The sequence below is a fragment of the Canis lupus genome, chromosome 27 (assembly GCF_048164855.1).
Source record: "Canis lupus baileyi chromosome 27, mCanLup2.hap1, whole genome shotgun sequence".
Lineage (NCBI taxonomy): Eukaryota > Metazoa > Chordata > Mammalia > Carnivora > Canidae > Canis > Canis lupus.
This window is the reverse complement of record NC_132864.1, coordinates 14,165,809-14,179,553: the sequence shown is the minus strand read 5'-3', so window position 1 is coordinate 14,179,553 and position 13,745 is coordinate 14,165,809. Positions and strand designations below refer to the sequence as shown.

General features: G+C 52.7%; 1 protein-coding gene across 17 annotated transcripts in view; it reads right to left on the bottom strand.

Moving 5' to 3' along the window:
• Positions 1-13,745, bottom strand: part of KDM2B (lysine demethylase 2B) — a 121,189-nt gene that overhangs the window by 77,193 nt on the left and 30,251 nt on the right. For 13 of the 17 annotated variants that reach the window (XM_072802433.1, XM_072802436.1, XM_072802429.1 and 10 more), the window contains 2 exons: positions 5,937-6,030; positions 4,801-4,954 (listed from right to left, as the gene is read on the bottom strand). In XM_072802433.1, the coding sequence (XP_072658534.1) occupies positions 4,801-4,954; positions 5,937-6,030 (248 nt within the window). Of the gene's footprint in view, positions 1-4,800; positions 4,955-5,936; positions 6,031-8,468; positions 8,573-8,832; positions 8,954-9,533; positions 9,756-9,975; positions 10,079-13,745 lie in introns of those variants that run through there. The other 4 variants (XM_072802438.1, XM_072802440.1, XM_072802439.1 and 1 more) reach the window with 4 other exon arrangements.

Here is a 13,745-nt window from a genome sequence, read left to right as displayed (position 1 = left end):
CGGTGCATGGAGCCTGCTTCTCCCTCTGCCTGTGTCTCTGCCTCTCTCTCTCTATCTGTCATAAATAAATAAAATATTAAAAAAAAAAAAAAGATTTTTTAAGGGACGCCTGGATGGCTCAGTGGTTGGGCATCTGCCTTTGGCTCAGGGCTTGATCCCGAGATCTGGGATCGAGTCCCGTGTTGGGCTCCTTGTGGGGAGCCTGCTTCTCCCTCTGCCTGTGTCTCCACCTCTCTCTCTTTGTGTCTTTCATGAATAAATAAATAAAATATTTTTTTAAATAAAAGTTTTTAAAAAGATTTTGTTAGGGCAGCCCCGGTGGCTCAGTGGTTTAGTGCCACCTTCAGTCCAGGGCATGATCCTGGAGACCTGGGATCAAGTCCCACATCGGGCTCCCTGCATGGAGCCTGCTCCTCCCTCTGCCTGTGTCTCTGCCTCCCTCTCCCTCTCTCTCTGTGTCTCTCATGAATGAATAAATAAATAAAACCTTTAAAAAAAAAAAGATTTTTTTAAGTAATCTCTACACTCAATGTGGGGCTCAAACTCACAACCCTGAGATTAAGAGTTGCGTGCTCTACCACCGCTGAGCCAGGCACCCCCATGAATCTTCTTTGTTTAAAGAAATAAGTTTCAGGATGCCTGGGTGACTCAGTAGTTGAGCATCTACCTTCAGCTCAGGGCGTGATCCCGGTCTGGGATGGTATCCACATCGGGCTCCCTGTGAGGAATCTGCTTCTCCCTCTGCCTGTGTCTCCGCCTCTCTCTCTCTGTGTCTCTCATGAATAAATGAATAAAGTCTTTAAAAAACAATAAAATAAATAAAAATAAAGAAATAAGTTTCTAGGGATCCCTGGGTGGCGCAGCGGTTTGGCGCCTGCCTTTGGCCCAGGGCGGGATCCTGGAGACCCGGGATTGAGTCCCACGTCAGGCTCCCGGTGCATGGAGCCTGCTTCTGCCTCTGCCTGTGTCTCTGCCTCTCTCTCTCTCTCTCTCTCTCTCTCTGTGACTATCATAAATAAATAAAAATTAAAAAAAAAAAGAAATGCATTAAAAAAATAAATAAATAAATAAATAAATAAAAATTTAAAAAAAAAGAAATGTTTCTTCCCATTGCTTATGAAGAAAGTAAGTAATGTATGTAAAATGTTTGTCGCTCAGTAATATGAGTTATTATTACCATTAGCCATAGTTCACTGAAGCTGGTGCAGCCAGAGGGGGAGGCTGAGCGCATCAGCATGGTCAGGGCATTGGCCACAGGTCACATCACATGAAGGAAAAAGATGTCACTGGGTCCATCTGACTTCCCACTCCTTGGGGATGATTTCCACCTCAAGTTTTCCTTCCACCTAATGATCAGGCTAAGTCTGGGTAATTTGCCAGCCACTCCTGCCCCTGGCTGTGTGCACCCTGGTGAGGCCACTGTATTCCCACTGCCTCTGCCTCATCAACAGGACAAACCTGCACCTCTTTCTCCAGATAACATTCCCCAGCCACCTTCAAGTCTTCCTCTTCCAGGCAGCTTTCCCAGACCACCCAGGAATGAGGCCTGAGAACTGTCACCCAGGCCACAGCCTGTACCCAGGCCACACACAAAAAGAAAGAGTTAAACCACATCTCATAAAGACACTGTAACATTTAAAACCATCCGAACCTATTAACTTTCTGGTTAACTTAGAGCTTTGAAGACCTGCTAAATGACCCACAGGGAGATGTGAGGCCAGCATGAGGTACGAGGACACAGGTCCAAGGTTGCATTGTAGTGACAAAGACCCATGGTGGGAGGTCAGAGGTGAGAAATGCCAGAATTAGCCTCTCTACTCCTGATACAGAAGAACCCACATGGGGCAGCCCTGGTGGCGCAGTGGTTTAGCGCCGCCTGCAGCCCAGGGTGTGATCCTGGACACCTGGGATCAAGTCCCACATCGGGCTCCTTGCATGGAGCCTGCTTCTCCCTCTGCCTGTGTCTCTGCCTCTCTTTCTCTGTGTCTCTCATGAATAAATAAATAAATAAAATATTAAAAAAAAAAAAAAAGAAGAAGAACCCACATGGAGAGATGCCTGCTTCTCCAAGGTTAGCTCTCCACTGTCCACCCAAAACCACACTCCAACTCTCCCAACCCCCAGATGTGTGTCTGTCCACAGCGCAGGGGGCGCTGGGGCTGGAAAGAATCCCCAGGTGCCCAATGACTTCTGTGACTCCATAACTCCAGCCCCTCAGTTTTCACTGGTTGGCAACAAAATGGGAAAAAAGAAGATGGCACAGATTTTTCATAAACTCAAAACTGTCAGATTTAAAGAACTGTCCTTTATTCTGAAATCATGTACTTCCAACTTTTTTAGCGTCATCTTCCATTTGTGAAAATCAGCAACAGTAGATGCCAGGGTGTTTTTGTTTTGCTTTGTTTTTAATTAACACCCGTCTTTAGCAAAACTGCAAGTTTATAACTACAAGCTCCCATTTTTCTTTTTTTTAATTTCATTGGTCCCTGCAGAAATCAATGCCTGGGAACCATACGTACCCCCTCCCCCTGAGAAGGTGACAAATTTTAACTGTCCACTTTTCCACTTCCTGAACAGGCTGGCATCTCACTCACAACCCTCGGGGCCAGGAGTCTTTGCCGGGGTCTCACTCAGCCCACTAGCTGCAGTTCAAATCCTCCTCCTGCCTTCAACGGATAGTCACACCCCTGCTGGAGCTCCAATGTCGCTTCGCAAGACCCTTTCCAACTTGCTAAGTCACCAAAATGAACACCCCTCCCATCCCAGACTAAAGGAAAGCAATGAGCCACCTCCCCCCTCTGCAAAAAGGTCCTGAAAAAAGAAGGTCTGTCCTCCCAGGGAGGTTAGGAGGCCTGCACACAGGGGGGCCAGGTTGGGAGGGATCTAAGGGTTCCACAGTTCAGCCCCACCCCACTCGTTGTAGAGATAGGATAGTTGAGGCACAGACAGGGGAAGAGACCAGCCCAAGGTCACAATGAGCATCAGCAGCAAAGCCAAGAGCATTATCGAGTTCCCTTGCATCTACCATGGCCAATCTTCCAACACCTAATGAGTGGCTTGAACACACTCTAGAAGGGTACCACTTCCTTCCCGAGCTTCTGTGCCACATCTGCCAGGGTACGTACCATAAATGCTGCCCACCAATTACAACCCATTCTGTCCTACATAGGAGTCCTTCCCCTCCTCAAGTCTGAGGATGGACCTGGAGCCATGGCAACAAAGTCACCCCCACTACACCCTGCCACTTCCAAATCCCCAATTTCCCTAATATTGAAATCTCTACTTTCTGCCCAACTTTCTGTACAAGTGTGCAGGCCTCATCCCCTCAGTGGAAGGTGCTACCATAGTGCTTCATGTCCAGACCCAAGGCTAGCATCCAACTCAACTCTCAGAAACCTAAGTGTGACCAGCTTCTCCATCCAATAGATCTTAGTTGCTTCAAAGGATACTCGTAAGGTTCAAGCCCACACTCAGTGGCAAATTCCCTGCAGGCTCCTTGGCACAGCCTTATATATAGCCTCTACTTATATACACCCAGTGACAGGGAGCTCACTACCTAGCAGACCAGAGTCATTCCAACACCACGTGGCTGGACCTCTTCTTCTAAGAGACAACCTTTCAACTAGCTGACTGCTGTTCTCATACACCTGCTTTGCTTCTCTGGGTAAAATCCACTCAATTCCTTCTTCAAATTCATCTCACCTGATGTGACATCCAGACTCCTATCTCCAGGTCAACTTACTCTCCAAAGTATAGTAACCAAAAGGAATACAACCTGCTCTATGTGACCTGACCCCCTTCCTCTCAACAGTGGGACTGTCACCTTCCTCATCTTGGGGAAAATGTTACTGTTAATACAGCCAAGGACTGCACTCCCTAACCCCTAGGGCATGTCATGCTCACTGGTGCCTCAGCTTGTAATTGCCCAGAAGTCCTCGGTCCATCACCAAATAGCTGTAGGCATGTAGTTCTTCATTCACTCAGTCCTCACTACCACCCTGGGAAGTCTCACTCCCATTTTACAGACATGAAAACTGAGGCACAGAGAGGTAAAGTCGTTTCTAGGAAGTCACAGCTTGTAAGCACCAGAGCTAAAATTCAAACTAAGGCCTTGTAGCCTGTCTCCAGGGCTGGCGCTCTTAATAACTGCCCTCTACTATACTTGTAGCCTTGATTTCTTTTTCTCTTTTCTTCTTAATTTTTTGGGGGGTAGGGGAAGGAGGGAGTCCAAATGTAAGAGCTGACATTGACCTCAACTACATTTCACCTTGATCCGCAGAAGGGAGGCTGCCATGTTGGGCCCTTTCCAAAAGGTATATTCTCTTCTGCCCATTTCCTAGGCTTTCAGGCACCCCTGTAAAACCCCCCACCCTGGGGTCTGCCCTTCCCCAGAACCTGCCTGGGACTGCCATTCCCATACACTGCGCTTCCTTGGGTAAAATAACCCAATTCCTCCTTCAAGGGGGTGAACCCAGACCCCTCCCCACAGTACCACTGTCATCCCCTCATACAGAACTCTCCACAGGAAGTCCTGGGAAAGCCATTCATGCTTCCCTGAGGGAGGCCCTGGGCTTTTTCCCAGGAGTGAATTCTAGCCAACAGGCAGGGAGACACAGGTGTGATGTGAAAGGGACAGAGGCCGTCTCCTCTCAGGGACTGCCACTGGCCACCAGGCCCATAGAACCCCATCACTTGGCCCAAAACCGTGGCTGAGGCCACAGGGATGCAGGAGCCTTCACCCGGTGTCTGGGAGAGCCAAGGGCCGAGGGAGAGCCCAGCACCAGTCTTGCCGAAACCTACCGGAAGGGATGAAAAACGTGTAGCCCTGTTTCAGCTCAATTCTTTGGCATCGCTCCACGCGGTCTCCCAGGAAGATGTCACTCTGTTTGCCTGACAGCACCCACTCCTCGTACAGTGCCAAATTGTGCAGGGTTGGAGGAATCAGCCAAAAGATCTTGGGAGGAAAAGGAGGCAATGAGCTGAAGATCTGGGCCAAAGTCCTGGATTTCTTTCAGGCTGTGCACAACCCAAGGAGACAGCCCCACCGGCCTAGGAGCGGGGAGGATAGGGGACCACCTCCAGGACTGGGCCCAAAGGGTCTCTGGGATGGTGAGGAGGGGGTGCCGCCCTTCTGGGTCACACCTGCCTGCCTTTAAGGAATCTCCATTCCCGCTGAAACGCCAGGGTGGGTAGAGTTCCTGGACTGTGTGGAACATTCTTTCTCCTGAGCCACAGGCTTGTTGGAGAGGTAAGGGAAGGAAAAGAAGGGAATTTCCTAAGTTATATGATAAAATGGTCCAATAAATAAACCCAGACTGTGCTCACTCTGGAGAAGGAGGAAAAACATCTGGAACCAAGCAGAATGACTTCCTACCCAGAATTTCTTCCAACACGTTTGGTTAAAACAAACATACACATAGACCCAGGCAAGGAAGGAGGCAAGCGTATACTCAAGGAGCATCCCAACAGCTGTATGGAGTGCACGCAGAAGCAAACACAGCAGGAGCATCCTGGATGCACACACCACCTCCTCTCTCCGGGAGACGTCTGTGCCTCATATAAAATGTTCCTGGAGGCAGGTAGTGCCAGCAACTAGACTTTTCAGTTAAGCAGTCTCTGGGCTGAGACACCACAGCAGGCAAAATGAATACTGGGAGTTCTTGGGAACCAGAACTGGAGTTCTAATCTGACCTAAGGTGCTTAGAACAAGAGACTGGCTAAGCAGGTGTGTGAAGGGTAACTGGATGTGATGCAAAGGAGTTGACCTTGATCTTTCTCTCCAGGAGAAGACAGAGAGTGAGGAGGTGGCCCTGAAACTGCTCACAGGGTAGGAGCTGGTTGGGCGTGGGGCAGGGAAAAGAGGGACAGGGAGCGAGCCCCTCCATGAAGAAATAGCCAGGGTTGGACAAAAGTCTAAGAGACTCAGCTCAACTCACCTTCCCACCCCGGAAAACATGGTACCAAACGGAAGTGCCTCCAAAGTCGATGTGGAAGTCAGTGAAACAGCCTTTCACGCTCATCAGACAGTACCTGTGGCACAGAAGCAGGGGAGCAGAAAAAAAAAATTCAGTGCCTGAATCACAGGAGGTGAGCCAAAAGCTTCAGAGATGCTTGACCAGCTGCCTTTTTATAAATGCTAACACTGGGGAATTTCCTTTCCTTTCCTTTTCTTTTCTTTTCTTTTTAAACCCAATTCTAATCGGAGTTCCCCTCAGGGGAAGCCCCTGTGATCAGATGACGAATCTCAAGCACTGGCCACCTGCCCCCAAGGCTGGGGGAGGCATTTTGGTTTTCAGGTTCCCAGGAGAGAGCTGGCAACCCACAGGCCACTGGGTTTATCTCTCACAGGCAGCTTCTACTCTTGCCCCACCCCCACTCCCACCCCAGTGAGAGAGGCTTCCTTTCTGCTCCTTCCCAGCTCCTGTACCTCCCAGTTCTCCCAAGATGCCAGCCACCACCACCAGCCCCACCCCCCCACCCCCCGGTGCAGCAGCTGGGTACCCGGAATTCCACTGTAAACCACCTGCATAGCTTGCCAATCACAAGTCCTCATCTATCTCTTCATTCATTCAATAAGCATTTACTGAGAGCCAACCAATGGTCCAGCCCAGAGCTAGGTACGGCACCTAGAGAAATGCCTAAGAATGCATCAGACCCCTGCCCTTCAGGATGGGACATTCTTAATAGAGCACCGCACAGGAAAAGTTAATCGGCAAGACAAACTGCAACTGCCTGAGAAGTGAGCAGTGCAGCTCAAAAGGATAGGGGTACCAGCCACATAAGATCATAGTATACAATTCCCTGGATATGAATCGTCCAGAGTAAGCAAACCTACAGAGACAGAAGGTAGATTCGCGGTGGCCAAAGCCTGAGGCTGGGGGTGGAGGGTGAGGATGGGGAATGACTGCTAGTGGGTACAGGGTTTCATTTTGGGGAGATAAAAATGTTCTGAATTTGACTGTGAATGCACAACTCTATGAACACACTGAACCACTGAATTGTACACTTTAAATGAATGAACGGTATGGGAATTCTATCTCCATATAGCTGCTAAGAAAAAAGTGAAGGGATTAAGAGGAGACACTTGGGGGTGGGGTGGTGGACAGGCAGAGGGGAGAACCCAACCCTCAGAGGCTTGGGTGGAGGAGGTGCATTCAGGAGACAGAACCTGCCAGCAGCCCCCCTTCTGAGCTCTAGCAACAGCCAGATAACCCACCCCTCCTTACAGGAACTCACCAGTCTGGTCCCCCCTCCCCTGACATTCTGCCCTCCTAGGGGTGGGCAGAGCTTAAGGGGAGGTGGGGCAGTGGGGGTGGAGAGGGCAGGCTTCCAAGTCCAGGCCTGGCAGCCAGCAATGCCGGGGCCCCCTCTTTCCCTCCCACCCCTTCCCACAAGAGCCACCAGCAGCACGGAGGGGGCAGCAACCCCACGGCTCATGCTCATGCACCTTCGCACCTCCGGAGGCCCACACACACATGCTTACCCCACTGACCTCTTTTCCCCGCTGCACTTTGCTTTTCCATGGTTTGGGGAAGAGGGGAGGAACAGAACGGGGCAGGGACAGACAGGGAGGAGCCAGCAGCAAGCCCCAGTGGAGATAATGGGGGTGGTGGGGCTGAGCTGGTTAGGAGGCTGGTGGGCTCCAGGTGCCCCCTCCCTCTTAGCTGCCTTTTGCACCTCACATTCAGGTGGACCCGGGGCTCGGCAGTATGCAGGCAGCGTGCCCAGCGTCCCTCCTCCGGATAGGCTGGAAGGAGCCTTAACCATGTGTCTGCAGGAGGCTGACAAATCAGAAGGCCTTCCCCCACATCAGAGCCCCGCTGCCTAGCAACCCCATCGGAGGGGTGTAGTTGACAGCACAGGACGCAGCCCTGTCACGAAGACAGGCGCGGGCTGCGGGGCTGCGGGGCTGCGGGGCTGCGGGGCTGCGGGGCTGGCGCTGGGGTTGTTAGAGTCCCGGCTTGGGCTCCCGCTCTGCACCCTCCCGCCTCCACCCAGCACGCGCAGACGGGTCCCTACTCTGAAGACCAGAGTGACCCTCTTCTCTCCAAGGAACTGGGAGTGGGGAGCAGGGGGTGAAACCCTAACCCACCCCACCCCCACGGACCAACCGGCCTCCTCTCCAAGCACCACTTCAAAATATTAGTCCTCATTTTTTTCCTAAAACCACCTCTTCGTCTGGATTCTTTTTTCTTTTCTTTTTTTAATCTAACCTTGGTTTCCACCCCCTTCAGGCCTCAGCAGAAAACAACCTAGGGAAAACAATTTAAGTGTTTGTGGGGTGGAGCGAGATGTGCCTCCCTCAGTCTGCAGCTGGATAACCACCCAGGCGCCCGCAGCGGAGAGGCGGGGAGCGGAGCGGAGCGGAGCGTGGCTCTTGGGCCCAAGGGCGACCCGGCCCCACGTATTCACCAACCCCCAACCTCCTGCCCCCAGCCCCAATTCCCGCCCCCCCCCCACACACACACACGCATGGACGTAATCACTAGGAGCTGCGGCAGCTATGTGCAAGGAAAGTTCTCCAAGTTGTGTTTGCTTCTGATCTGCCCTCCCAAGTCGCCCTCCAGCATCCTGCGAGGCCCTCTGGAGCGTGGGGGTGCCACTTCCAGCCCCGCCTCTCCTAGGGAGGCCCCTCCCCCGTGTCCCTCACTTCCTGGCCGCCAGGCTCCGCCGCCCCTCCCGCGGGGCAAATGCAGGCGTCCGCGGCCAGGGCGGCTGTGACAGGGCGGCTTTGTCCGGGGCCCCTGCAGCCGCCACCCGCCCCGCGCTCATTCCGGGTCTCCCCCCTCACTCCTGCTCCCGCTCGCTCTGGCGTGACGCCTTTGCACTGACCTCTACAGCTTCCTCTTCCAAAGCACACCGCAGTCACATGGGCGCCCCGGCTCCGTGCCACGGCCGCTAAGCTCTCCCCACCGGCCAGCCAGCCTGGCTTCCGCCTGGCTGCCCCTTGCCCGGAAAGCCGCGCCCCTCCACAACCCCCCACCCACCGCCCGGGCGGCTTCCGTGCAGAAGTGCACCCTCCAAGTTGGGGTTTGAGAATCAGGCGCCCCCGAACTAAGCCTCTGGGGGGGTTCCTGCCTCCCGAGGCCCGCGCTGGCTGGGGAGGAGCGTGGTAGGAGGGGGCGCTGCACCTGCAGCACCAACTTTGGGGCGCTGCCTGGGATCCCGGGAAGCGGGGCGACCCCACCTCGCCCTTCTCCCTCCAACTTAGCGAGAACTCCCCCCGCGCCTCAGGCAGCATCCCCTGGGGCCAAGGTCTTGGCGGGGGGTGGGGGGACCTGGGGAAAGCTGGCACCGGGTGACGGGGCTGAAGGCGCGCGCGCACACACACTACACTTACACGCAGCCCCGGGAGGACACAAAGAGCCGCTCCGCGACGCGGGCTGCGCAGCCCGCGGGCGGGAGGTGACCCACACCCCGCCCCGGCGCGCCCCGGAGCGCCCCGGAGGAGCGGGGGCTCCCGGGCAGCCCGGGCCCCGCGGGGCGCAGCGCAGGGACGCCCGCCCGGCCCCGCCCGGCGCGCCCGCGGTTACCCTCGGCGGCGGCGGCGGCAGCGCGGCCCCCGGGCGTCCCCTTCGGCAGCGCAGGACCGACGCGCGCCCAGCGCAGGCGACCGGGGCCGAGCCCCCTCCACGGCGCTGCCAGGCCCGGCCGGCCGAGGACCGTGCAGCCCTCTCTCTCTTCCTTCCTTCCTCGGGGAGCCGGGCGCAGCCTGCGCTCATCCCCGCGCTGAAACTGAACACCCGCGCGGCGCGGCGGCCGCCAGGAAGGAGGAGGGAGGCCGCGGCGGCGACAGGGAAGCTCGCGGGCCAGCGCCAGGGGACGCCGCCGCCGCCCACGGCCGCCCCCTCGCCCGGGCTGGGTGGGGGCGCCGGGGCAGCTCTGCCCGCAGGCGCTCAGGAACACCCGCGCCCCCGTTTTCAGAGAGTGTGGGCGCCGTCCTGCCATTGGAGAGGACGACCCAGCAAAAGCCACCTTGATGTGTCCATCGGGGCAAGGCTAGGGTCTGAAGGGAGTGTCAGATCCGAGGCATGGCAGTCCAGAGACCAGGGACGCTGCTCCAGCCCTAAGAAGACGATCATCTGTGTGACCTTGGGCAACTTACTTCCCGTCCCTGAGCGGGTTTTCTCATCCTAATGGCAGGGAGGTGACTTAAGTTCAACCCTGCGTTCTGAGATGCTCCTCTGCTGCCCCTTCCCCTGCCTGGCCCTTCAGCAGCTGTGTACCCCTACATCAGAGAGTTACTGTGGGAATTCATTGAGATACATACATATTAACACAGTACCTGGCACTGTGATACTGCGATTATTTAATACAATTTTCACGACCCTCTGAGTTCACTCCCAGGATTGTCCCCGTTTTACAGATGAGAAAGCAGAGGCTCCGAGGTCATGACTCACCAAGGTCACTACCTTAGTGATGGTGCTTACCCAAGCAGCCTGGCTCAGAGGTTATCAGCCCTTCTCCCAGGTCTACCAGGCAGATCCCAAGACTCTTTTAGAGAAGCGAGGTCTGCAGGTTACAGTCAAACTCAACCACTGACTTCCCGCTGCAGGAGATGGTTCAGCTCAAATCAGTAGTCCCACCCTCCAGGGCGTGCTCCCCAGGGCCATAGCCCTCCTCCCATTCTGTCCCCACACCATTCCCCTAAACCCCAAGGGAGCAGAAGACAGTGGTATATAGACTCTGAAATCCAGCTTCTTCATTCTTTACCAAAACCCATCCACTGGGGCTATCCACGAATATTAACTAATGGGCTCTGATTATCAAGTGCTAATAATAAAAGCCATTAAATGCATAATATCTAGTTTCACCTTTAAAACAACCCTATAATCCCCATTTTAGGGAAGTGAATGTTGATGTCATTTCAAGGTGGTCAATGCCTTGGGCCAGGGCGCTGCTTCCCAGGGTCATTACAGGATGGCCAGTGGCCTGCTATGAGATTGCACTGTGAACTTTTTGGAACTGGTTGATTTTTTTCACCATAGTATATTCTCCCTATTTACAAGAAAAAAAGTGTAATTACAAGAAACATCTCCCATCTTGGATTCGAGCACCAGCCATTCGATGGGTGTTCTTAAGCAAGCTTTTTAAAGCTTTTTTTTTTTTTTTTAAGAAAGGAGGAGAAGAGGAAAGGAAGAGGGGAAAAAGAGAATCTTAAGCAGGTTCCACGCTCAGCATAGAGCCTAAACCCTGGCTCCATCTTACAACCTAAGCCAAAATGAAGAGTCGAGTGCTTAACCCACTGAGCCACCTAGGAGCTCCTTGAGCAAAGTATTTGACACAAAACATAGAGTTAAATGAGCTAAGAGAAGGCCCTGACAGCTGGACTGAGTCATCCCCATGGGAAAATTATTACTTTTTTGGACACAAGTGCCTCAGCTCAAGCCCCAGCAGGGATCACATCAGATTAATCTGTGTTAGGTATAGCACCCAGCAATACAGCCCTATATTTATTCTGATCAACTGTTTGACATTAGACTAAATCGTTCCCCCTCCTCGAACTCAGCATCCCCATTTGTTGAGTTAGTCAGGGGCCTCAAACTGGTGGCCCTCATGGGTCAAACTAGACTCTAAATGTGCATGGTTTGGCCAGCACTGGATTTTTTTTTTTCCCAAAAGAAGAATTTTTTAAGTTATCCACAGCCATACCAGCCCCCATCTTATACTCAATGGCTACACCTGTTCCCTGCATTGAAGCACTACTGCATGAACTTCAGTTTCATGTCTATAAGATGAAGGTAGTTAACACCCACTTCCAGTACCGTTGAGATATACGTGCTAAGTGTCTAACACAGTGTCTGTGTCTATACATGGCAGCACAGAAAAGGCTGGCTTTCTTTGTTCCTCTTGTAAAGCTAGAGAGGTAGAGAGGAAAAGCCAGGAATCCAGAGGCCTGGGGTGTGATGCCTGGCCCACAGCTCCATCCCTGTGTGACTGCCGCAGCCTCTCTAGGTCCGTGTCCCAGTGTGATATTACACAGGGGTGATCATCTCTAGTACCAGCAAACATGGTTGAGGAGAGTTGAAAGTAAATGAGGGTTGTAGAGATAAAAGCCCAATGCAGGAGCACCCGGGAGGCAGTAGGTTAAGTGTCTGCCTTCAGCTCAAGTCATGAACTCAGGGTCCTGGGATTGAGCTCCACATGGGGGAGGGGGCATCCTTGCTCAGCAGGGAGCCTGCTTCTCCCTCTCCCTTTGCCTCCCCCCCCACCCCCGCTCATGCTTGCTCCCTCTCACTTTCTCAAAAAAAATAAAAATAAAAATCTTAAAAAAAAAAAAGCCCAATGCAAATATGAGGGAGAATAGATTGAAAAGCCAAGGATTCTGATGATAGTTGGAGACCTTGTGTCTACACGAGACCACACAAACATCTTGTCCTACCCACATCTCACATCACTATAGGCTCCATTTCCCTACAGTGTGGTTGGGAGGTGAGGCAAGGATGACAGGATCCCCACTTTGTAGAAGGGGAAACTGAGTCCTTGAGATGAAAGATTTCCATGGCCACCAGAGACTGCCTGGGGCAGCCTTGAAACTTGCTCACCCCAGCACCTATTTTCATCCTGTCTGGGTTTCAGCTTCACTTCACACCATCCATTTTTTTCTCAGTTCTTCCTGCCACCCTCAGAAAGTACGGGGAGAAAAATGCAGTTGACTCCCAATTATTTTGGGGCCAAAGGTATGGTATATACGGGGTACCCTTCCTTTCTGTTTGTCAGTCACAGTCTGCTTCCATTAAGCTGTAAATTTCATTTCTGCAAGCAGCATGTAAGGACAGAAAAGACTTGCTAATTTCCTTCTGGAATGCATTATAATACCCAGTGGTCCTAAGTGAGAGAGGTATGCCCCTGTCACAGACCTAGGAGATTATGAAGGCTTTAAAACATGTTCAGAGCAGCCCTGGTGGCTCAGCAGTTTAGCACCATCTTCAGCCCAGAGCGTGATCCTGGAGACCCGGGATCGAGTCCCATGTTGGGCTCCTTGCATGGAACCTATTTTTCCCCTCTGCCTGTGTCTCTGCCTCTCTCTCTCTCTGTGTCTCTCATGAATAAATAAAATCTTAAAAAAAAAATGTCCAAAGTCTTTGAAACTCCCCCCTTTCAGAAATAGAGCCAAATTCCCCTCCCCTTGAGTGTGGGCTAGACATAGGACCTCACTTTTAATTAAAAGAATATGGTTGGGCAGCCCCGGTGGCTCAGCGGTTTAGCGCCTACCTTTGTCCCGGGGCCTGATCCTAGAGTCCTGGGATCGAGTCCCACGTCGGGCTCCCTGCATAGAGCCTGCTTCTCCCTCTGCCTCTCTCTCTCTCTCTCTCTCTCTCTCTCTCCCCCTCTCTCTCTCTCTCTCATGAATAAGTAAATGAAATCTTTAAAAAAAAAAAAGACTATGGCAGAAGCAAACAGCATGTGACTTTCAAATATAGGCACTGTGGCTTCTTTGCTCTCCATTTGTGGGGTTGGAAAGAGATGGGAATACCAGCTGCCATGTCACAAGGACATTCAAGCCCTCTTGAAGAGAGGAGAGACCTATAGAGAGACCTATGGAGAGCCCTATGGAGAGACCCAAATGGTGAAAAACTAAGCCCTCTTGCTAACAGCCATGTGAGCGCACCAACTTGGAAGTGGGCCCTCCAGCCCCAGTTAAGCCTTCGGGTGACTACAGCCGAGGCTTAAGTCTTGAGACAAGCTCATGAGCAACTCTGAGCCAGGTAACCCACTTCCAGATTCCTGACCCACAGAAACTG